Raw genomic sequence first — 22,831 nt, 5'->3', positions numbered from 1 at the left:
GCCCACTTCCCCAAACCCAGGGTCCTATGAGAAGGAATTCTTCCCTGTGGTATGTAGCTTTGACTGGAGGCCTGTTATTGGTATCTGTTTCTCCTTGTCACTTTCCACTTTGGCCAGTCCTATAATTTTTCTGGGTATATTTGGAGAGGAACCCATCATTGCTCCTTGCCATGGCAGGTGGAGGAAGGGTATGGAAAGCATTGGAGGTAGTCAGCACTGTTCTGATGTATTTCTTATTGGTTTATAGAGGCATCTGATGCTACAGTGTTTTTTCTTTTTATAATTTCCCATTTCTAGAGTGTCTTCTTTAGCTTTCTATAAACATAACTGTGCAAAATCGACCATTTTATAGAAGTGTTGCAATTCTGTAAGATCTTGAATTTTTTTTAAATTAAAAGAATTTAAAATGTGGCTTGTTAAATAAATGGTACAATAAGAATTTTTCTATAGAGGTTTTTTTTTTTTTTTTTAAAAAAAAAAAAAGAATACTAGCAACAATTAATACTGGTGAGGATGTGGGCAAAAGTATACCCATACATTGCTGGTGGGACTGAAAATTGATGCAATCACTCTAAAAGCAGTATGAAGATTCCTCAAAACACTACAAATGGGACTACCATTTGACCCAATTGTACCACTCCTCAGTATATATCTCAAAGGAGTTAAAATCAGCATACTACAGTGACACAGCCACACCAATGTTTACAGAAGCTCAACTCATAATAGCTAAGCTATGGAACCAACCTAGTTGCCCTTCAACAGATGACTGAGTAAAGAAAATGTGGTATATATACACAATGAAATGTTACTCAGCCATAAAAAGAATGACTTTATGACTTTTGTCTGTAAATGAATGGATCTGGAGACTACCATGCTAAGTGAAATAGCCAATCCCCCAAAACCAAATATTGAATGTTCTCTCTGATATGTAGATACTAACACAGAACAAGGGGGAGGGAAATAATAGAAGTTCAGTGGATTAGACAAAGGGGAATGAAGGCAATGGAGGAGAGATAGGAATAGGAAAGATAGTGGAATGAATCTAACATTACTTTCTTATGTTCATAATATATGAATATACCACAGTAAATCTCCACATCATGTACAACCACAAGAATGGGATCCTAATTAGAATAAGATACACTTCATGCCTGTATAATGTCAAAATATACTTTACTGTCATTCATATCTAAAAAGAATAATAATAATAAAAAGAAACAGATGCCAGAGATTCAAGATGATGGATTAGAGGCACCTAACACCTGCTTCTCTACAAGTTAGAATCAAAATAATATGAGTGTAGCTGCAGACTGAGATGGGTGACCATGAGAGAATGCTGGAATGCCATAGTGGAGAGACTGAAATTTGGAAATACACAGAGATTTTGGATAGTGGAACAGTGAGAGAATAGCCCCAGTACCAATCACAAGGCAGCACAAAGGGGAGGAGAAGGTATAGGTGAAGAAGGGAGAATCCCAGTGAGCTCTACTAGTGCAGGATTTAGCATCCTAGAGACATAATCTAAACAGTTAACAGACCTATAATCAGCATAGAGAGGTAATTCTGGAGAAATTCTCCATATTTCCTAGCACATTCTCACAGTGCTATAACTGGGAGTCATCCTGAGAAGGGTCTTACAGTCTGAGCTTACTGCTCTAGGAGTCAAAATTTCCTGCATTTTCTTATTTCCAAGAGGAAGATATAACTGCACTGACTGCAGAAGCTTCTAAATACCTGGATGGCTGAGCAGGTAAAACAAAACCTGGGAACAACTTCAGAAGCAGACTTCAAGTTCTCATTTCAAAGCAAATTTTTTTTTTAAAGTTTAAACTATTATTTGGTCTGGGGATGTGGCTCAAGCGGTAGCGCGCTCGCCTGGCATGTGTGTGGCCCGGGTTCGATCCTCAGTACCACATACAAAGATGTTGTGTCCACCCAAGTTTACACTATTACACTGTGATAATTGCGGTCTTGTTGATTCCTGAGATGCCCTGAAGGCATCTTCCCTATTGTCTGTATGCAAAATACTTGGTTTCTCATTAGTGGCACTAATTTCTTCAGCAATGAGATTTTCCTTGCACCAATTTTACACCTGCTTATTTTCTGAAGTGCAAGTTTTTCATAAAGTTTTTTTTTTGTGTGTGTGTGATTTTTGCTCACTAATTATCACAGTAAACTTGGCTAAAGTATATGTGTGTGTGTGTGATTTTGCTTACTAATTATCACAGTAAACTTGGCTAAAGGTGGCAGGAAATACCCATGCCACCACTTGAATGCCTTGAAATTTACTCACTTTAAATTCAGCTTCACACAACTTAAGATATGGAAAAATGTAGACAAGTTCTTTGCCAGATATTACATGAATAGCCTCTAGTTCAGTCCCCAATGGAGTCCTCATTCCCATTTGAAACCTCATGAGCACAATCTTCACAATTAGCAGTCTTACTAGCATTCTGGTCTTCGAAGCTCACATCAGAATTGACCATTAAGCTATGTTTACAACATTCTAGTCCTTCTCTAGCCCATAACTCCAAGTCTTTCCAAACTCCTCATGTGAACCATTTCCAAAGGCTTCTGAACCATATGGTCAGGGATAGTCACAGCAATAACACCACTTCTGAATAACAGCTTTTTGTGTCAGTCAACTTTTTGTTACTATAACAAAAATACCTGACACAAGCAACTTAGAGGAGCATAAGTTTATTTTTAGCTCACAGTTTCAAAGGACTCAGTCCATGGTGAGCTGGCTCCATTGCTCTAGGCCTGAGGTGAAGAAGAACATCATAGTGAAAAAGTATGGTAGAGAAAAGCAGTCAGCTCATAGAAGCCAAAAAAGGAGAAACATTGAGAGTGGGCAGGAGGGAGAAAGTAGATGGGGAGAAGATAAACCCTTCCACGACATGCCTCCAGTGATCTACTTCCTCCAATTACATCATACCTTCCAGTAGTTAATTCACTATCAGTGAATTAAGCTATCAAATGAGGTAAGATCAGGGCCCTCATGATCTTATCACTTTCCTAAAACCCCACTTCTGAACCCTGCTGAACTTCTGACCACTTCAATATCCACACCATACAGAACCCCAAACCCAAAACAGATAAAAGATAAACACAAACATGAGAGCACAGGGAAGAGTAAACCTCATTAGAAGACTAGATATCCAAATGAGAAATAGGAAAGAATCAAACATTATTAATATAGTAAACCATTAAGATTAAGATGAGAGGAAGAATCAATATAGAAAATTCAGAGTGACCATAAAGTCTTAAGAAACAACAATACGTCTTCTGATCATAACCCTGAATATAACCAGTGTTTGGAAAGACTTTGAGTTACAGGCTAGAGAAGGACTAGAATGTTGTAAATTTAATAATGCAGACTGACTGAAAAAACAAGACCCCAAAATATGGTTCCTGCAAGAAACTCACCTCACCTGCAAAGACATACACAGACTGAAAGCAAAAGGTGGGAAAATGATATTCTAAACAAATAGAATCCAAAAGAAAGCTGAAATAGCTATGCTTATAGCTCACAAAGACAGTAAGACAAAATTAGCTAGAAGTTACAAAGAGTTCACTACAAATTGATCAAGGGAACAATTCATCAAGAAGATAAAATGATTATAAACATATGTGCACCAACATAAAAGCACCCGATTTTACAAAACAAATATTCCTAGACAAAAGGGGAGAGAGAAATTAATAGCAAGCTAAACTACACAATTTATACAAACACATGGAAATTGAACAATATAACTTTTGAATGATCAGTCAATGAAAACATCAGGGGAGGGGAGATTACAAAATCTGAGTAATGAATGAAAATGAAAACAATGCATACCAGAAGCCACAGGATACAGTGAAACAGTGAAAGCAGTACTAAGAGAGAAGTTAATGGTACTGAATAGTTACATTAAAAAACAACTGAGACATCTCAAATAACCTAATGATGTATCTCAAAGTCTTAGAAAACAAAGAAGAAACTAAACTCAAGGTCAGTAGAAAAATAATGATAATCAGAGCAGGAATACATGAAATAGAGACTAAAAGAACAGAACTAAGTATCAATAAATCGATGAGATGATTCTTAAAAAGATAAACCAAAATTGACAAATCTTTAGCTAAACTAACCAAAACAGAGAGAAGACCCATATACGTACAATTATAGGAGAAAAAAGGAGACATTACAGCAGATACCAAAATTCAAAGGATCACTAAGGACTATCTTAAAAAACTACATGCCAATAATTGAAATGGACAGATTTCTAGACATATATGAACCTACCCAAATTGAACCAAAATTATATGGAAAACAAAAATAAGTCTCCCAACAAGAAAAGCCTATAGCCAGATTAATTCATTTTTTTAATTTTATCAGATTTTAAAGAAGAACTAATACTAATGCCCTCAAAATATTCTATATAATAGAAAGAGAAGGAATCTTTCCAAATTCATTCTATAAAACCAGTATTATAGACTAATACCATTGATGTGTACACATGTGTTCACTTTTCATTACTATGATCAAAATACCTGACAAGAACAACTTAGAGGGGAAAAAATTCTTTTGAGCTCACAGTTTCAGTCAGTCCATGGTTGGCTGACTCCACTGCTGTGACCCAAGAGGCAGAACATCATGGCAGAACGGTATAGTGGAGTAAAGTGTCTCAATTCATGGCAGTCAGAAAATAGCAAGGAGCCAGAGACAAAATATATTCCCCAAGGGCACACAGTCCCAATGACCTCCTTGCTCTAGCCATGCCCTACTTGTCTACAATTACCACTCAATAATCCACTCAAACTATTAATCCATCAAATGTATTGATCCAATAGTTAGGTTACAACTTTCATCTAATCATTCCACTACTGAACATTCCTGCATTACCTAACAAAAGATTTTTTTTTGGGGGGGGGGAGGATTTCTCATATCCAAATCCTAACAACTTAGAAGCAAAATGAAAGGAAAGTGACCACAACACTCGGAGCAACCAAAAGATCTTTATTGCAGCAGTGCAACAAAGAGAAAAGAAAGAAGGAAAGAGAGAGCGAGAAAAGAGAAGAGATGAACAGGGAGAGAGCAAGAGCAAGAGAGAGACAGAGAGCACGTGTAAGAAAGATAAAGAGCAAGAGAGAGAGAGCAAGAGAGAGAGAGCAAGAGAGAGGGGGGCCTGGCAGGAGGGAGTTTTTATAGCCCAAATCTAATGGGGCCTCTGGGTCTGCAAGCTGCCTTGTTGGCCCAAAGGGGGGTTAAGTGTTCAGCCTTAAGCAGGGTTGAATGTTCAGACTTGAGGAAAACAGGTGATAAAGGACCAGATAGAGGGGGGTTTGAGTGCGTGGGCTATCTTGCAGCCAACATCTGTTCATCCTGCCCTGCAGACAACACAGTTCAGCCTGCTCTGCACCCAACATAAAAACCTTCAAACTATTTGCAAATTGATTCAACTGCAAATTAAAAAGATAATAAACATGATCCAGTTGGGCTTTATTCCAGGGATGCAAGCATATTTCAATATCTGCAAATCAATAAACACAAGACATCACAAATGGAATTATGGATTAAAAAAATACAAATCTATATCAAATCTCTGCCGCAGTCTGGCTGGGCACAAATCACGAGCCACTCAAGTAGGAACAAATTTTATTTCTGAACTCCCACAGCATTCCACGCACACTCCCCGGGAACTCTCCCAAATGCCACCCACGCGGCTCCTCCAGGAACATGCCACACACCAACCAGAACTCCCTCCCCCGGGCTGCTCAGGCTGCCCGCGCACTCACTCTGGGAACCCTGCGAGAACTCAAGGAACTCCAAAGTAGCAGGTGCCCGAGGCAGCAAGAGCCATCCTATTACCCGACAGTAAAGGTTTAATATACAATTGAATACACAACCTGTTACAATCCAACATCATCTTAATGACTCGCCTCTCAACCATACTTCTGGTAAAATGCCAGGGGCCATTCCAAACTCGCTGTGGCTCTCAACAAATCTCACACTAAATGAAAGCATTCCCAATAAGATCATGATCAAGAAATGTGTCTATACTCACTCAACTCTTACTCAATATTAGAAATTATAGCCAGAGCAATAAAATTAACAAATAAAATTGGAAAGGAAAAATTGAAATTGTACCTATTTACAACCTGATTTTACACATTAAAAACTCTAAAAGCCTCACCAAAAGTCTTAATTCAAAAAAATCAATACATAAAAGATATGTATTTTCTCCTATAATAATATTTATGAGAAAGAATACAGAAAAGCAATGCCATTTACAGCAGCATGAATAAATAAATAATAAAATATCTAGGAATAAATCTAAATAAAGAGGTAAAAGAACTTTAAAATGAAAATTATAAAACACTGAAGAAACTGAAAAAGACACTAGAAGGTAGAAAGGATTAAGATTTATGAGCTGGGAAAACTAAAGTAATCAAAATTGCCCTATTATCAAACAGATCTACAAATCAAAATATCAATCAAAATACCCTGAATTTTTTTCACAGAACTATGGGGGTTGGGGGAAATCCTAAAATTCATATGGAAGCAAAAAAAAAAAAAAAAAAAAAAATTCTAAATAGCTAAAACAATCCTGAGCAAAAAGAGCAATACTGGGGACATCACAATGTCTGATTTCTAAATACACCATACAGCCATAGTAACAAAAACAGCACAACATTGGCATAAAACCACATCCTTAACAAATGGTGCTGGAAAAAATGGATATCAATATGTTGAAGATTGAAAGTAGATCCCAATCTCTCATCCTGTGCCAAAATCAACTCAAAAATGTAAGATCTTAAAATTTGAAAGTACTAGAGGAAAGCACAGAGAAGACACTTCAAGTTAATGGCACAAGCATGATTTCCTAAATATGATTACAAAACAAGAACTGATAAACTACATCAAATTAAAAAAACTTCTGCATAGCAAAGGAAATAATCAACAGAGTGAAAATAATCTACATAATGGAAGAAAATCTCTGTCAGTTATTCATCTGACAGAGTATTAATATCCAAAATGTATAAAGAAGTAAAAATATTTAACAGAAAAACAGGGAATCCAGTTAAAAATGAGCAAATGATCTCAACAGACATTTCTCAAAAGTGTTAGGGTAGCTGGAACAAATACACATAAGAGACCCATCTCGTGAGTTCAAGCAAAGGTTTACTGACAGAGAATATCTGCTAGGCTGCTCTTTTGCAAGGTGCAGCAGGCAGAGTCACTTGAATAGAGGTTTTATATCTTTTTTTTTTTTAAACAAGGAACAAGAGCAAGCTGGAAATGATCTTAGGTGCAGCAGGCTCTAGAACTGACCTTGGGTGCAGGTGGCTGAGTAACAGCAGGTTTTTTATATAGGGACCTTGGAAGGGGGTGGTTATAGGAACAGGGTATCTTAAGTTTCTTTTTCTTGGCAGCATGTAAGTTTTGTTTCTGAGGCCCAGAACCAAAATGGAGTTACTTATGTCTAGGGATCTAACAAAACAAATTACAGACAATAAACATATGAAAAAGGGCTCAATGTCTTTGTAGCCATCAAGAAATGCAAATCACAACTACATTGAGATTCCATCTCATCCAATTGGAGTAACTAATATCAATCAATCAACAAATGGTGGCAAGGGCATGGACAAAAAGGAACACTCGTACACTGTTGCTGGAACTATAAATTATTATAGTCACAAATTATTACTCCACACATGGAATCCATGTGGAGGGTCTGCAAATAAAAATACAAAAAAAAACAGCTGGTACATGATCCAGCTATGCCACTTCTTGATATATATACAAATGAAATGCAGTCAGCAAACAAAAGAAATACTTTCCTACCAGTGTTTATTTCAGCACTTACAATAGCTAAGATATGGATTCAATCCAGGTGCTAGTCAACAGATGAATGGATAAATTAAATATGGTATGCACACATACCAAATACTATTCAGCCATAAAAAAATAAAATCATTTCATTTGCAGGAAAATGGATGGATGACATTGTGTTAAGTGAAACATGCTAAACATAAAAAGACAAGCATTGCCTGTTTGGTCTCATATGTGGAAACTAAATATTTTTAAAAAGATGATCTGCAAGAAGACAAGCCCAGCCCTAAAATTCTGTTTTCTATATGATCTAATCTGTTGTTGAGACTGCCAACTGAACATTTTGATTGTGTCTCATTTCCATGATCTCTGTTTGGTTCCTTTTTAAAATCTCGATATCTCCTTATTGAAATGCTATTTCCTGTATTTTCTCTTAGTTCATTTTCTAGATCTTTTTTTTAGTTCATTAATCATTTTGCCCATCAGCTTTTTTACTTCTCTAGGATTTCATCTCACCAGTATCAGAGTATTCAATTATTGGGGGGATATAGAATTACTATCATGCAGTTATTTCACTACAGAAACAAAATTTTTCTTGTTGAGGTTTTTAAAATAGAAGTCTTTCTGGGGATTCAATCTTACAGTCTCCTAATTAAGAGGAAATCTGTGTAATATAGATATCTTAGGTCTCTTATGTGTATTGTTCATATCTCTTACCCAAGCCAGTTGAAGTGAAAAGTCTGTATGAGAGCACCGCTGCCTCCTTAGCTTGCAGATTGTATCACATCCCCCCCACCCCCCCAAAAAAGCCTCATTTGATGTGCTGGGGTAAAATTTGTAGTGTAGACAGGGGAGTAGACAAAAACAAAACAGAATATATTAAAGTATGAAAATTTCACAGAAAAGTCCATTAATTTATACAATTAATGTGTTAATATAATAGGAAGAGGGGTGAAGTGATCACAAGTTAATAAAACAAAAGTCAGCTATGTTTTGCCTAAAATTCATTTGAAATAACATCATTAAGAAAGGGTGAAAGATAAGAATGAAAGAGGATCAAAAATAGGAAATCAGAGGAATCCAAAATATCGGAGCAGCTCACCAAGACTAAATTAAAGCAGCAGTTCTGTAATAGAAAATTGACCCTGCAGAGCACAGAAGAGCAAAGGACACCTTTGTTTGAATCTAGTAGTCTGAACTCTGCTTAAGGACTACAGTGGATAAGGACTGATTAGGGTCAGACATAAAGTGGTCGTTTTTAGCCAGTTTTTTTTGTTGTTGTTGTTGTTGTTGTTTTCTGCTGTGACTAAAAAGACCCAACCAGAACAACTGTAAAGGAGGAAAAGTTTATTTGAGCGCTCATGATTTCAGAGGTCTTAGTTCATAAAAGGACAGCTCCATTCTTCTGGGCTCCAGATATGGCAGAACCTCATAGTAAGAGTTTCACAGGAAGCAGAGAGAGAGAGACTCCACTTTCCAGATACAAAATGTATACCTTGTATCCCCCCTACTCCTCCCCTCCTCTCCCATCATTTCTCTCTATCCAATCTAATGTGACACACTTTTTTTTTTTCTCTTTCTCATCACAACATCATATATGTATTCTGTATAACGATGAGGTTCTCCTTCCATCTTCCATGAAGGGCAGCAGAATAGAATAGACATTATGATTGATGTATGTATATAGGTGACTCTATGACCAGTGTGATTCTGCAATCTGTACAATTAGAAAAATGAGAAATTATACCCCACTGATACAAATGTATGAATTGCCAAGATCATTGTAATGTCATATGTAGATAATATAAAAAAATTAAAAAATAAAATATATATATATACCTTGTAGACACATCTGCAATGAATCACTTCCTGTAGCCACACCCCACCTCCCTATAGTTACCACTCAGTTAATCCCACTAGAGATTAATTCACTGATTTGGTTAAGGCTATGTATAACCCAACCATTTTCCTCCAAATCTTGCACTGTCTCACACATGAGTTTTTGGGGGACACTTTATATCCATACCATAACAGTGGTGCTCTCCACACCAGCTCTGAAGGGGCTGAAGGACAGACTGGCACATGTTACAGATTTTACCCCAGCACATCAAATGAGGCTTTTTTTGGGTGAGGGGATGTGATACAATCTGCAAGCTAAGGAGGCAGCGGTGCTTTCAAAGGCTGCAAGAAAACAGTATCAGATTACTTATGCGGGGACCAATTTGGATCTCAGCTGATTTCTCAACCCAGACCCTCAAAGCTAGGTCCTGGAATAACATATATCAAGTTCTGAAAGAAAATGGATGCCGACCAAGAATCCTGTATCCAGCAAACTTAAGCTTCAGATTTGAAGATGAAATAAAAATCTTCCATAATAAACAAAAAAGTTAAAAGAATTTGCTACTTGAAAGTCTGCACTCCAGAACATTCTCAACCAAATATTCCATGAAGATGAAATGAAAAAAAGTAAAAACCAGAAAGGGAGGAACTATACTAAAGGAATCGTCAATTAAAGGAGAAACCAATTCAAATTAAAAACTAGAAATAAACCAAAATGACTGAGAATACAACTCATATTTGAATAATAACTTTGAACATTAATGGCCTAATTCATCAATCAAAAGATGCAGACTGGCAGATTGGATTAAAAGCCAAGACCCAACAAAATGCTGTCTCTAAGATATAGTCAAAGACATCCACAGATTGAAGGTGAAAGAATGGGAAAATATATCTCACTCACATGGATCACATTAAGAAGCAGGGTTTCTATCCTCATATCACATAAAGTGGACTTTAAACCAAAGTTAATCAGAAGGGATAAAGAAAAACATTTCATACTGCTTAAGGGAACTATACATGAACAAGGCATAACAACCATAACTATCAAGAAAACAAAAATGTACAAAGGTTTGTTTGATGTACATCAAACAAACCTTTTCAAAATCAAGAATCCAAAAAACCATAAAACAAAAATACTGGGTAACTTTAACCTGCATCTGTCACCACTGGATATAGCCTCCAAACAAAAACTAAAAAAAGAAGCTATACAAGTGAAAAAATACAATTAATAATTTATACTTAATGGACATGTATAGAATGTTTCATCCATCAATGACTGAATATACTTTCTTCTCAGCAGCACATGAATCTTTCTCTAATATATTACAATTGTATGCCAACATAGTTATATAAGCTATCATATATGTTGGCATACAATTGTAATATTACCTTAATACATTTTCAGCATCTGCAAGGTTATTTTGATAGCTCCCTTTCCATTGATACTAATTTCTGTGTTTTTGTTTTTTTGATTAGACTTTTTTGATTTTTATCAAATTTTAGCTGTATTATTTCTTTTCTATTTCATATATTTCTTCTCCTACCTTTATTTTTCCTTCCTACTAAAAAATTTGAAAATGATTGTATTGATTAGAATTCTAGCTTCTTTCTGATATAAGTATTTTAAGTTATAAGTGTTCACCTAGTACTGTTTCTTCCCAGAGATCCTGATATTTTAAGCTTTTATTATCATTTAGTTCAAAACACTTTTCATTCACTTTCCTTCCTTGGCCTCTGAGATATTTATAAGTGTGCCATTTAATTTTGAAATAGTTGACATGTGGGGGTGGGGTTCTATATATCTTAAGATGATTGATATCTAATGTAATAAATCATGCAGGAAACACAGTCTGCATGATTTCAAATTTAAAAAAAAAGTAATGGAAATCCTTTTTATATTGATTGTATTTGTTACAGACATGTCAAGACTGATCAAATTGCATACTTCAAATATGTGCATTTTATTGTACTTCAATTTTACATCAATAAAGCTATGGGGAAAAAGAAATTACATAAACACATGGACATTAAACAATCCACTTCTAAACAATGAATGGATCATAAAGGAAATAATGAGAATAGAGGTAAATCACATCAGAATCTCTAGAACATTATGAAGATGGTTCTAAGGAGAGTTTATAGCTATTAAGCTTCTATATTAAAAAATCACCAAAAAAGGTCCTAGAAAATTATGAATAAACCAATTCCAAAATCAGTAGAAATAACTAAGAGCCAAATTAATAAGAGAACTTCAAAGAAAAGAATAAGCCTTAGCTGAACAAAACAAAGACCCAAGTTAATAAAATTCGAGGTTAGAAAGGAGATACACCACAGACATTTCTAAAATCCAGAAGATTTTTACAGACTACTCTGAAAATTTATATTACAGCAAATTGGAAAGTCTAGAATAAATGAGCAAATTATTAGACATATATGTGAACTACCAAAATTGAATCAAGAGGATACAGAAAATCTAAACATGATAAGAAGCAATGAGAGCTGGGATTGTGGCTCAGTGGTAGAGCGCTCACCTAGCATGGGCGGGAACTGAGTTCGATCCTCAGCACCAGCATTGTGCTGTGTCCATCTATACCTAAAAAAATAAATATTAAAAAAAAAAAAAAAAGGAGAGCCGTGACCTGAACAGGCACTTCTCAGAGGAGGACATACAATCAATCAACAAGTACATGAAAAAATGCTCACCATCTCTAGCAGTCAGAGAAATGCAAATCAAAACCACCCTAAGATACCATCTCACTCCAGTTAGATTGGCAGCCATTATGAAGTCAAACAACAACAAGTGCTGGCGAGGATGTGGGGAAAAGGGTACACTTGTACATTGCTGGTGGGACTGCAAATTGGTGCAGCCAATTTGGAAAGCAGTATGGAGATTTCTTGGAAAGCTGGGAATGGAGCCACCATTTGACCCAGCTATTCCCCTTCTCGGTCTATTCCCTAAAGACCTAAAAAGAGCATGCTACAGGGACACTGCTACATCGATGTTCATAGCAGCACAATTCACAATAGCTAGACTGTGGAACCAACCCAGATGCCCTTCAATGGATGAATGGATAAAAAAAATGTGGCATTTATACACAATGGAGTATTACTCTGCTTTAAAAAATGACAAAATCATAGAATTTACAGGGAAATGGATGGCATTAGAGCAGATTATGCTAAGTGAAGCTAGCCAATCCCTAAAAAACAAATGCCAAATGTCTTCTTTGATATAAGGAGAGTAACTAAGAACAGAGTAGGGTCGAAGAGCATGAGAAGAAGATTAACATTAAACAGGGATGAGAGGTGGGAGGGAAAGGGAGAGAGAAGGGAAAATGCATGGAAATGGAAGGAGACCCTCAGAGTTATACAAAAGTACATACAAGAGGAAGTGAGGGGAAGTGGAAAAATAATATAAGGGGGACAAATGAATGTCAGTAGAGGGAGCAGAGAGAGAAGAGGGGAGGGGAGGGGAGGGGAGGGGAGGGGAGGGGGGATAGTAGAGGATAGGAAAGGCAGCAGAATACAACAGACACTAGTATGGCAATATGTAAATCAATGGATGTGTAACTGATGTGATTCTGCAATCTCTATATGGGGTAAAAATGGGAGCTCATAACCCACTTGAATCAAATTGTGAAATATGATATATCAAGAACTATGTAATGTTTTGAACAGCCAACAATAAAAAATTAAAAAAAAAAAAAGAAGCAATGAGATTGAAGAAGTAACAAAAAGCCCAATACAAAGAAAAGCCCAGGATCAGACAAATTTCCAGCTGAATTCTGTCAGACCTTCAAAGAACTAATAAGAACGCTCCTCAAATTGTTCCATAAAATAGAAAGTGGGGGTGGGAAGGTACTCCCAAAGCCATTCTATAAAGACAGTATTACTCTAATACCAAAATCAGAGACATAATTCATTACATAAATAGAAGTAAGGAAAATGTTCATCTCATTAGATGCAGAAAAAGCCTTTCATGTTAAAAACCCTATATAAATTAGGGACAGAGCTCCAATAGAAGAGTAGGGACTCCAATAGAAGATGTAGGGAATATGAGGAAGGAGGAGGGAAGAGAAAGGGGAAGTTATGGGAAAATGAAACAGACCAATTAGACTACATTCACTTACAAATATATTATAATGAATACCACTGTTATGTATAATTAGGGTGTGGTAGCTTACACCTGTAACCCTAGCAGGTTGGGAGGCTGAGTGAGGAGGATAAGGAGGATCCCAAGTTCAAGGACAGTCTCAGACACTTAGTAAGGCCCTAAGCAACTTAGTGAGATTGTGCTCAAAACAAAAAATAAAAAGGGCTGGAGATGTAGCACAGTGGTAAAGCACCCCTGGGTTCAATCCCCAGGACCAAATAAATAAATAAATAAATAGAGATAGAGGGAATTACCTCAACATCTTTAAGGTTACGTACAACAAACTCAAAGCCAACATTATACTTCATGGGGAAAAAAAAAACTGAAAAAATTTTCCTCTAAAATCAGGATCAAGGATGTCAACTGTTGACACTTCTATTGAATATAATACTTGAAATTTTAGTCAGTGCAATTAGGCACAACAGGGAAATAAGAAATATAAAAAGGAAAGAAAAAAGTTTAGCTATTACTGTTCACCCATAAAATTCTACCAGAAAACTTGTAGAGTTAGTAAGTATATACAACAGAGTAACAGGACACAAAATTAACATACAAAAATTGTAAGATATGAAAAATGACAAACCCCAAAATAATGTGGCCTGGGAAGAGGGAGTAAGGAAGAAGGCAACACATTGGTAACACTGATCCTTTCCCAATATATTTTTTTCCAGTAACAGGACAATCTCTTGGAAGGAAGCAAACATCATCCAGTGAAAAGACAATCCCTGGGAAGGAGATATCCATCAAGCCTGAAATGGCAGTCTCTGGGAGGAAGCAAAAACATTGATCCTTCCCCAAATAAATCCTTTCCCAGTGACTATACAATGAGACTCTATTGGGAAAGAGACAAGCACTGAACATTGACCCTGACCCTCCATTTTTCCCCAAGTAAAAATAATGCCCAGTAAAAACAAATCTCAAATTCTTACAAACCTGTTTCCTGAGTGCCCAAACTGACATGCTCTATCAATAATCAAGTCATCGCTCAGTGTAACATATATAATAAGCACAGATTCCTCCTTTGGCCAGTGGCTCATTTTCCATGAGAAAAGTGGGTCCACCAGATGCACAACTCCACTGCTGAATAAAGGCTGTGCTGATCTGTGAAGTTTGCACCCAGCTTGGTCATTTTGTGCTAACAAAAATCAATAGCTTCTATATAAACCAATAATGAATCCCCTGGAAAAGAAAACAGAAAAGCAATTCTATTCACAATTCCATCAGAAGACTTATAGAGCTGGTAAATATGTACAGCAAAGTAACAGGATACAAAATTAATGTGCAAAATTTGTAAGAAATGGAAAATGACAAATCCTAAAATAGTGTGGGTTTGTCATTTTCCATATCATACAGATGATTTCATAAATGAATTCTAGTAAACTTTAAATTTTAATGAATTTAAAAATATCCCAGACCATGTACAACAAAAATGGAGTCTCAATTTTCATGATATTATCTTGGCAAAACATTAATATTAAAACCTCATAAAATGCTGCAAAAATGTCACCAATGAATAAAAAATGGAAAAAATATAGATAAAAAATTTGCAAAGAAAATCCATCAACCAAGAAAAATGCACTCTAAGCAAGTAAATGAGATTCCTTCTCAGAGACAGTCTATTTACTCAACAGTCTATTTACTCAATATTTTTTTAAAAAACTATCTCAAGAAACAAGATTAAAAAATATGGGAAGCATTTCTGATCAAAACTGGAAAAAGGATTGGCAAATACAACAAACACTATTTCTAAAAATAAAAAATATACATTATCATTTAAAATGGTAAAACATTAGCAGTATTTCAATTAAAATAAGAAACCAGGGGCAAGCCAGCTATTTCTATTAGCATACAAAAGTAAAGAATCACAAATAAATAAATGATCATAAAACAACCATTTAACTGGACTTACCTAGATTAAATTAATTTAATTAGATCAAATAAGAAATGAATTAAATGTCATATACTTGAAAAGTGATGACTTTCTTATTAATAATGTGATTATTCAGTTAGAAAACCTGAGATTATTATAAAAATCATCACCAAGATTTTAAGTTTGCCATGAGATATGGGATACAGATTTGGGAAAACTAATACCTATAATCATATTAGGAAAAATGCCTTAAAAATGGAAATGGAGAAAAAGCTTCATTAAAAATAATGTTTAAAATGATGTAATAACTATAGGGAATATAACACAAATCAAGATATGAGCAAATAAAAAACACATCATGCTCTAAGATGGGAAGACTTAATGATACAAGTGACAATCCATACAACCACTTTGGAAAGTAGAATGGAGGTTCCTCAAAAGACCAGGAATGAAACTGACATAGGACCCAGCTATCCCACTCCTTGGTCTTTATCTAAAAGAATAAAATCAACATACTAAAGTGATTCAGTCACTTCAATGATTATAGCAACACAATTTACAATAGCCAAACTATGGAATCAGCCCAGATGCCCATTAATAGACAAACTGATTAAGAAAATGTGCGAGTCTTACTCTGCCATAAAGTGGATGAAACTATAGCATTTGTGGGTAAATGGATAGAAATGGAGAAAATCATGCTAAGCTTATAAGATAAGCCAGTCAAGGGTCAAATGTCTTCTCTCATGTGCAGAAACTAGAGTAAAATGAGAAGGAAAAAAAGTGGGGATGGAGGGATCCCATGAAAATGGAAGAAAGATCAGTGAAATAGAGAAAGGGAATAGAAAAGGAGGGAGGGGGCTGGGAAAAGGGAGGAAATACAGAATAAAATTGACTGTATTATGATATGTACTAAGATATATACATAAATGAATATACTATACTATAAATTGCACCTTTATGCATATCTACAAAGCACCAATATTAAAAACAATACTGTAAATAAATTGAAAGAAGACCAGTACAATAGAGTACAGAAGGGAGGAGCGAAGGGAGAAGGAAGGAGGAAGTACTGGGGACTGAAGTGCAACAAATTGTATTTCATGTATGATTATGTCAAAATGAACCCCAATATTATGTATATCTATAATGCACTAATAAAAACAAAAAAGAATATTCACGTAGCTTTATGATAGTAAGGTACTAAAAAAAAACCATGTCTATTAGTACAAAATAAAAAATACATTTAGTTAAATAAATCTTCTGTATGTCATCATCAAAAAAGAGTAATAGTAAAAAGAACTTGCTTTATTATCAAAAATAATTTATGAAAGAACTCATGTAATTTACATAAGAATTTAAAATAAGACAAAGTAGATACACAATTTTCATTAGGAAAAAGCTTTATAAAGAAATTACTTTTCCCAAGTCAAACCAAAATTTTAAGATTATGTTGTTTTCTTCGGGTATATATTCTGATCCAAAATGTACATAATCTCTTTACATATTCCACTAATTTTTATCCTAAAATTGACTCTCTATATTGCTCTATGGAAACTGTCACTTCTAATTCCAAGAACTTCCAAATGAATAGAGATTCCATGCAAATAAAGCGCTCCGCAAAACGAATCCCCTTTTTCTTTCATAACCACATCCGTACGCATATTCCACCCATCCCCAACCAAATTCTTTAAGTACATTTTTGCTTTTAAAGACAGAGTTTATGTGCTTTTCTATAAGAGGCAACGGCAGGTGTGGCACTAGCAGGCTGGCCTGACCTGAATGCACAGAAACCAGGTGACTTGACGTGTTCAACCTTTTACAGAGCCCACTGTTTCTACAGAAATACAAAGTCCACCAAGCGACAAATCAGAGCTAAGTCCTGGAGCGCCGGGCGCACAGAAGCAGCAGCCCAAGTTGCTCACAGCAAGATCCTGGCCTGGCCCGACCCCAAGTCCCACACAACCCACGTCGTACCTGGAGAGGCCCGCGAAGCCACCATTTGTTGAGCCCCGCCGAGGTCCCCTCCCCAGGAGAAGGGCACGGGTGGAAGCGGTTGGTTGCCGGAGCTCTGGCAGTCTCACCTCCGACGTGTCCCAAGAGTTCAAGGGAACTTTTGCAAGTCCCGCGCCCGCCCCTCCCTCGGAACCCCTTCTTCAAATCCAGGCAGCCGGCCACCTCTGGCTGCCCGCGAAATGCTGCCTACACTCTCGGGCCCTTTATTGTCCGACCACCAGGGAACAACTGCGCGATTTTCCAGCGACATGGCCTAGTAAGTTGGGCTACCCGCGCACTAGTTGCCGTTAGACTGGAGTCCCAAGCCTTCTCCAAGGAAGAGCACTGTTGTGACAAACCTGACACAAAGAAACACAGGAGAAAGAAACACAGGAGGCCTAAAGGGCGGAGATTGGAGAAATGAGGCTTTGTACATGCGCACTGAGCAACCTCGGTTACCGGCCTTTTGTGAAAGTGAGTAGCGTCTGCGCAGACTAAGACCGCGCACGCGCACTGGGACTTAAGTGGTGTTGCTTGGAGACGATAATTTTTTCCTGAAAAAATGGAACCTTGGAGCTGCCCCTTTGGGTCGTTGTGGCGAGACTAGGTTTGCTTATCTGTGACAGCCAATATTGAGTTCCGGAGGCGGTGAAAAGCCAAGGAGGAGGAAAGGTACCCCTGAGGCGGTTGGTTTCTGCCATGAAGAGGATTTTTGGCTTCGGAAGTAAGGGCCGTTCGCCTTTGGGCTCCTCCAGCAACCTGCGAAGGAACTGCGTGGGCTTTGGGCTTGAGAATGCCAGTAGTCTGAACTCGCCCAGGTACCACATCCGAGACAAGGATACAGGAAAGATCCACAAGGCTGCAAGCATGGGCAATGTAGCCAAAGTGCAGCATCTCCTTATTCTTGGGGAAAATGGCGTGAATGATAAAGACAAGAAGAACAGGTAATAGGTAGGGGCTTTGAGCCAAAGGGCTACGGGTTTGGTGCGGGAGGAGGGGGGCATGGAAGAAACGGGCACCTCCCCAGCTGGACCCCCTCAGGCACCTGGGTAGTACAGGCTTCCGAGGGATCTACACCCAGAACCGCTTCATGAGCAGCAAAACTAAAACAAAACTTTAGCTCATTTCCGATCCACTTATGATTCCCATGTAAAGCTCTTTGACTATTGAAAAGTGATTAACTTAACAAAATTAAGTATATGCAACAGTTTATTTTTAAAATACATAATTCTAAAACCATGTATACGGTGTAGAAAGTGCATGAGAGAAATATTTTTATCAGCTAAAGGGCTTTAAATGCTTAGAAAAAAATAATATCCATGTTTTTATGAAGTGTATAACTATTGGAAAGATAGTTCTCTGTTGAACAAGGAAGACTTATTCCAAAAATGTGAGATCTTTCTATATTTATTTTAGATAAACCAGGTAAAAATATCAAAGTTAACATTTAAAAAAATTTTTAGTTGTAGATGAACATAATATCTTTATTTATTTTTATGTGGTGCTGAGGATTGAACCCAGTGCCTCACACATGAGAGGCAAGGACTCTAACACTGAGCTACAGCCCCAGCCCGAAAAGTTAGCATTTTTTATTTCCCCATGCTTTTACTATTGTGATGACAGAAATTTTTTTTTGTAATAAGGACTTGCTCTTCTTGGTATTAAAATACACTATTAATTTTCACAAACTAATTGATACTGGCAACTGAAAAGACAGATAAACTAATGCAACAGAATAGAAAAATCCAGAAACACCCAAATGTATGTAAGAATTTAGAACTTGAAACCAATGACATTCCATATTAATAGGAAAAGATGAATTATTCATATATGAAGTGCCTGATAACTGGAATAAACTAGCTAGGTTATTATGTCACAAGTTAAGTTTCTCCATAGAGTATAGATTAAAAAATTTTAATAATACAGAATGAGAAAAATATGAAAGAAAATACACAGGCCTACTTCTGCATTATATATTTTTTATATTGGCCAAGACTTTCCTAAGAATAAACTCAAAAGCAAGCATTCTTTTTCCTTTTGTGGGACTCAGGATTGAACTTAGGGACTAGTGCTTAGGAAGCACACACTATCACGAAGCTATACCCCTAGCCTCAAAGAAACTGTTCCAAGGGTCAGTTAGCAGAAATGAAAAATCTAAACCTCTGTATATCAGAAAAAGAGTTAAAATAAAAAACTGTTGCAAAATATTTATACATATATAACATATAATACAGATAAAAAATATATCTTCATTATACAGAAAATTCTTTCAAATTAACAAGGAAAAAAACTGAACTCCATTTACTTTTTTTTATACTGGGGGTTGCACTGAAGGCCTTGTGCTTTCTAGGCAAGTACTATACCACTAAAGTTTACCTCTAGATCTTGAACTCTTACTTAATTTGGTAAGGAACACTTGTGCAGATCTACAAGTTACCTATAGACATTGGAAAAATTTCTTTGTCCCTGGTAAGAGAAGGAAATTAAGTTAAAAGAGGAATAAAATAGTGTTTACCAATTACAAAATTTGTGAGAATAAAAAGCAGTGGCATACTTCTGCTTAAAGCTTAAATTATGACTTTTCAAATAGACAATTTGATCTACTGTACCCTATTTTAAAATGTATATGTTTCTACCAACAAATTTTATTATAGTAGAATATCTTTAGGAAATAATAAATGACACAATTTGTTTTTCTCAGCACTGCTTAAAATAACAATGCATTAAGAACCTAATCTCAGCAGCTCGGAAGGTTGAGGCAGCAGACAGCCTCAGCAATTTAGCGGGACCATATGCAACCTAGTGAGACCCTGTCTCAAAATTAAAAAAGGGCTGGGGATGTGGCTCAGTGGTTAAGCACCCCTGAATTCAATCCCTGAAACAAAAAAAAAGAAGAAGAAGAAGAAGAACCCATAGAATAGATTTTTCTAGTAATTTACAAATTACAATGTATCAATTGTTTAGAATATAATCATTGAATTTTGCATAAATATCATGTCTGTTGACATTCGAAGATATACTTTGTTTTATCAAGTGAGGGAAAAAAGTCAGTTTGATTATACAGATACACAAATTATTTGACTGTGCTCTTGTTTTAGCCAAAAAGATACACAAAATGATATAAAATTTTCTTTTTCATTTTCTATTACTTAGAAGTGTATTATTCTACTTCCAATTTGTGGGTTTCTCATCTTTTTATTTGTTTCTAGCTTAGTTTCATTGACACTAGAAATATACTCTGTTAATTCAGTATTTGAATTTGATGAGTCTGGCTTTTTGGCCTAGCATATGATTAATATTGGTAAAAGTTCTGCATGAACTTCTTTTTTTTCTATTTTCTTCTATTTTCTTTCTCTGATTTCTACAGTGAACATGTATAGAAGTTCCAGTAAAAGTTTATTGTTAATAAAAAATAAGCCTTGTGAAGAGCAGGGATAAGAGTCCAGCACAGAAAAAAATTCTCATTTTCTATTAGTTTGAGTGTATGTGTTTGTATGTTCACAAGTAAAGGAAATTTTTTAAATCTATGCTTGTAGATTTTATTATATATGCATTTCTTATACACATTTTTATTATATATGCAATTTAAATGCCAACCATATAAACAGAACTGCCATAGAACTATTGTATTTCACTTTTTATAAGGCACCACAGATTGTGTGATAAGCTGTTATTTTGTGTATTAAAATTTTTTAAATGTCATTTATAGTTATAACACATTATGAACTATAATTGACATTGTGGTTCAGATGTGTGGCATCTCCCAAAAGTTCATGTGTGAGACAATGCAAGAATGTTCAGAGGTAAAAAGATCAGGTTTTTGATAACCTTAACCCAATCAGTGGATTAATGCACTGATATGGATTAACTGGGTGGTAACTATAGGCAGGTAGGGTGTGTCTGGAAGAAGTAGTTCACTGGCAAGCCTTTGGGGTTTTATAATTTGTCCCTGGTGAATGGAACTCTCTCTGCTTCCTGTTTGCCTTGCGGCGAGCTACATTCCTCCCTCCATATTTTTCTGCCATGATGTCTGCCTTACTTCAAGCCTACAGCTATAAAGTCAGCTAACCATGGACTAAAACTCTGAAACCATGAACCAAAATATACTTTTCCTCTTCTACATTGTTCTTGTTGGGTCTTTTGGTCACAGCAATGCAGAGATGACAGAAACAAGTGGCATTCCAGTATCTCAGATGTTGAAATGTAAGAAAAATAGCATTTTAGACTCATTGAAATCCATATCTGCAAAGTAGGTATAATTGTATTATTTTACTTAATTGAAATCTTGTTTTTGTTAGGTATTAGTAATATTATTAGTAATAGTAATTATTACTAATAATGATAAACTACTTTTGCACAATGCAAATACTGAAGCCAAAAACTAATAATTATTAATAATAATTATGATATCTAATAATTGTTGAATTTAAAACAATTCTAAATACCTTGCATGGATTTTCATTTAAGCACTTTGGTGGTGTCCTGTGAGGTAACTACTATTTTTCATCCCAATCTTAAGGGTAAGAAAAATGAGACATAGAAAAGTTAAGGAATAACTAGTAAGGATCCGAGCTTAAAGTAGGATTCAAACTGAAGTTGATGTTCTTTCTATTCAGAGGCTGCTCTAAATTAACTGGGGGTGTAGATAGTTCAGAGGTAGTGCTTGCCTTACTATGCTCAGGGCCCTGGATTCTATCCCCAACACCACAAAAGAGAGAGAGGGAGGAAGAGAAAGGAAGGGTGCATGAATCAAATAGGTTGCATGTCTATTAATGTAATGAGTAGTAAGAACTATAAATACTGTACTTCAGAAGAAAATATTTGCTTTGAAGGCAAAGGAACTACATGTTATTTAATGTTTGTAGTTGCATGAATAATTGTGTACCTTCAGATGGTGCTCTGTAATATCCAAAAAATTCTTTCACTGTCAGGACTGCTCTACACTTTGCCTGTGCCTATGGTCATCCAGAAGTGGTGACTCTTCTGGTAGAGAGGAAATGCAACATTGACATCTGTGACAGTGACGGCAGCACAGCACTAATTAAGGTAGGTAGTAGCCAACCATTTCGGCAGGAGATGAGTTTGATTTAAATTCTTAAAATAAAAATGAATTTATCCCATTTAGATATAACTGGTGAAACCTGTAGAATGTTTATCTTGAATT

The 22,831-nt window shown here is 36.0% G+C and overlaps 1 protein-coding gene across 9 annotated transcripts in view; it reads left to right on the top strand.

The window, feature by feature from the left end:
• The first annotated feature begins 18,159 nt into the window (after positions 1–18,159).
• The window catches only part of LOC124102215 (ankyrin repeat domain-containing protein 26), a 126,456-nt gene continuing 121,784 nt past the window's right edge, over positions 18,160–22,831 (top strand). For 6 of the 9 annotated variants that reach the window (XR_009228102.1, XM_058583653.1, XM_058583655.1 and 3 more), the window contains exons 1-2: positions 18,161–18,611; positions 22,599–22,713. Coding sequence is in view for 8 of the 9 variants with exons in the window: in XM_058583653.1 (XP_058439636.1) it covers positions 18,367–18,611; positions 22,599–22,713 (360 nt within the window). In the remaining variant the exon portion in view is untranslated. Of the gene's footprint in view, positions 18,612–22,598; positions 22,714–22,831 lie in introns of all 9 variants that reach the window. The other 3 variants (XM_046458430.2, XM_046458428.2, XM_058583656.1) reach the window with 2 other exon arrangements.

This window comes from Marmota monax, unplaced genomic scaffold (genome assembly GCF_021218885.2).
Source record: "Marmota monax isolate L192 unplaced genomic scaffold, Marmota_monax_Labrador192_F-V1.1 WCK01_AAM20220418_F8-fsc00161, whole genome shotgun sequence".
NCBI classification, from domain to species: Eukaryota; Metazoa; Chordata; class Mammalia; order Rodentia; family Sciuridae; genus Marmota; species Marmota monax.
The sequence above is the reverse complement of the archived record's forward strand: the minus strand, read 5'-3'. Positions and strand labels throughout refer to the sequence as shown.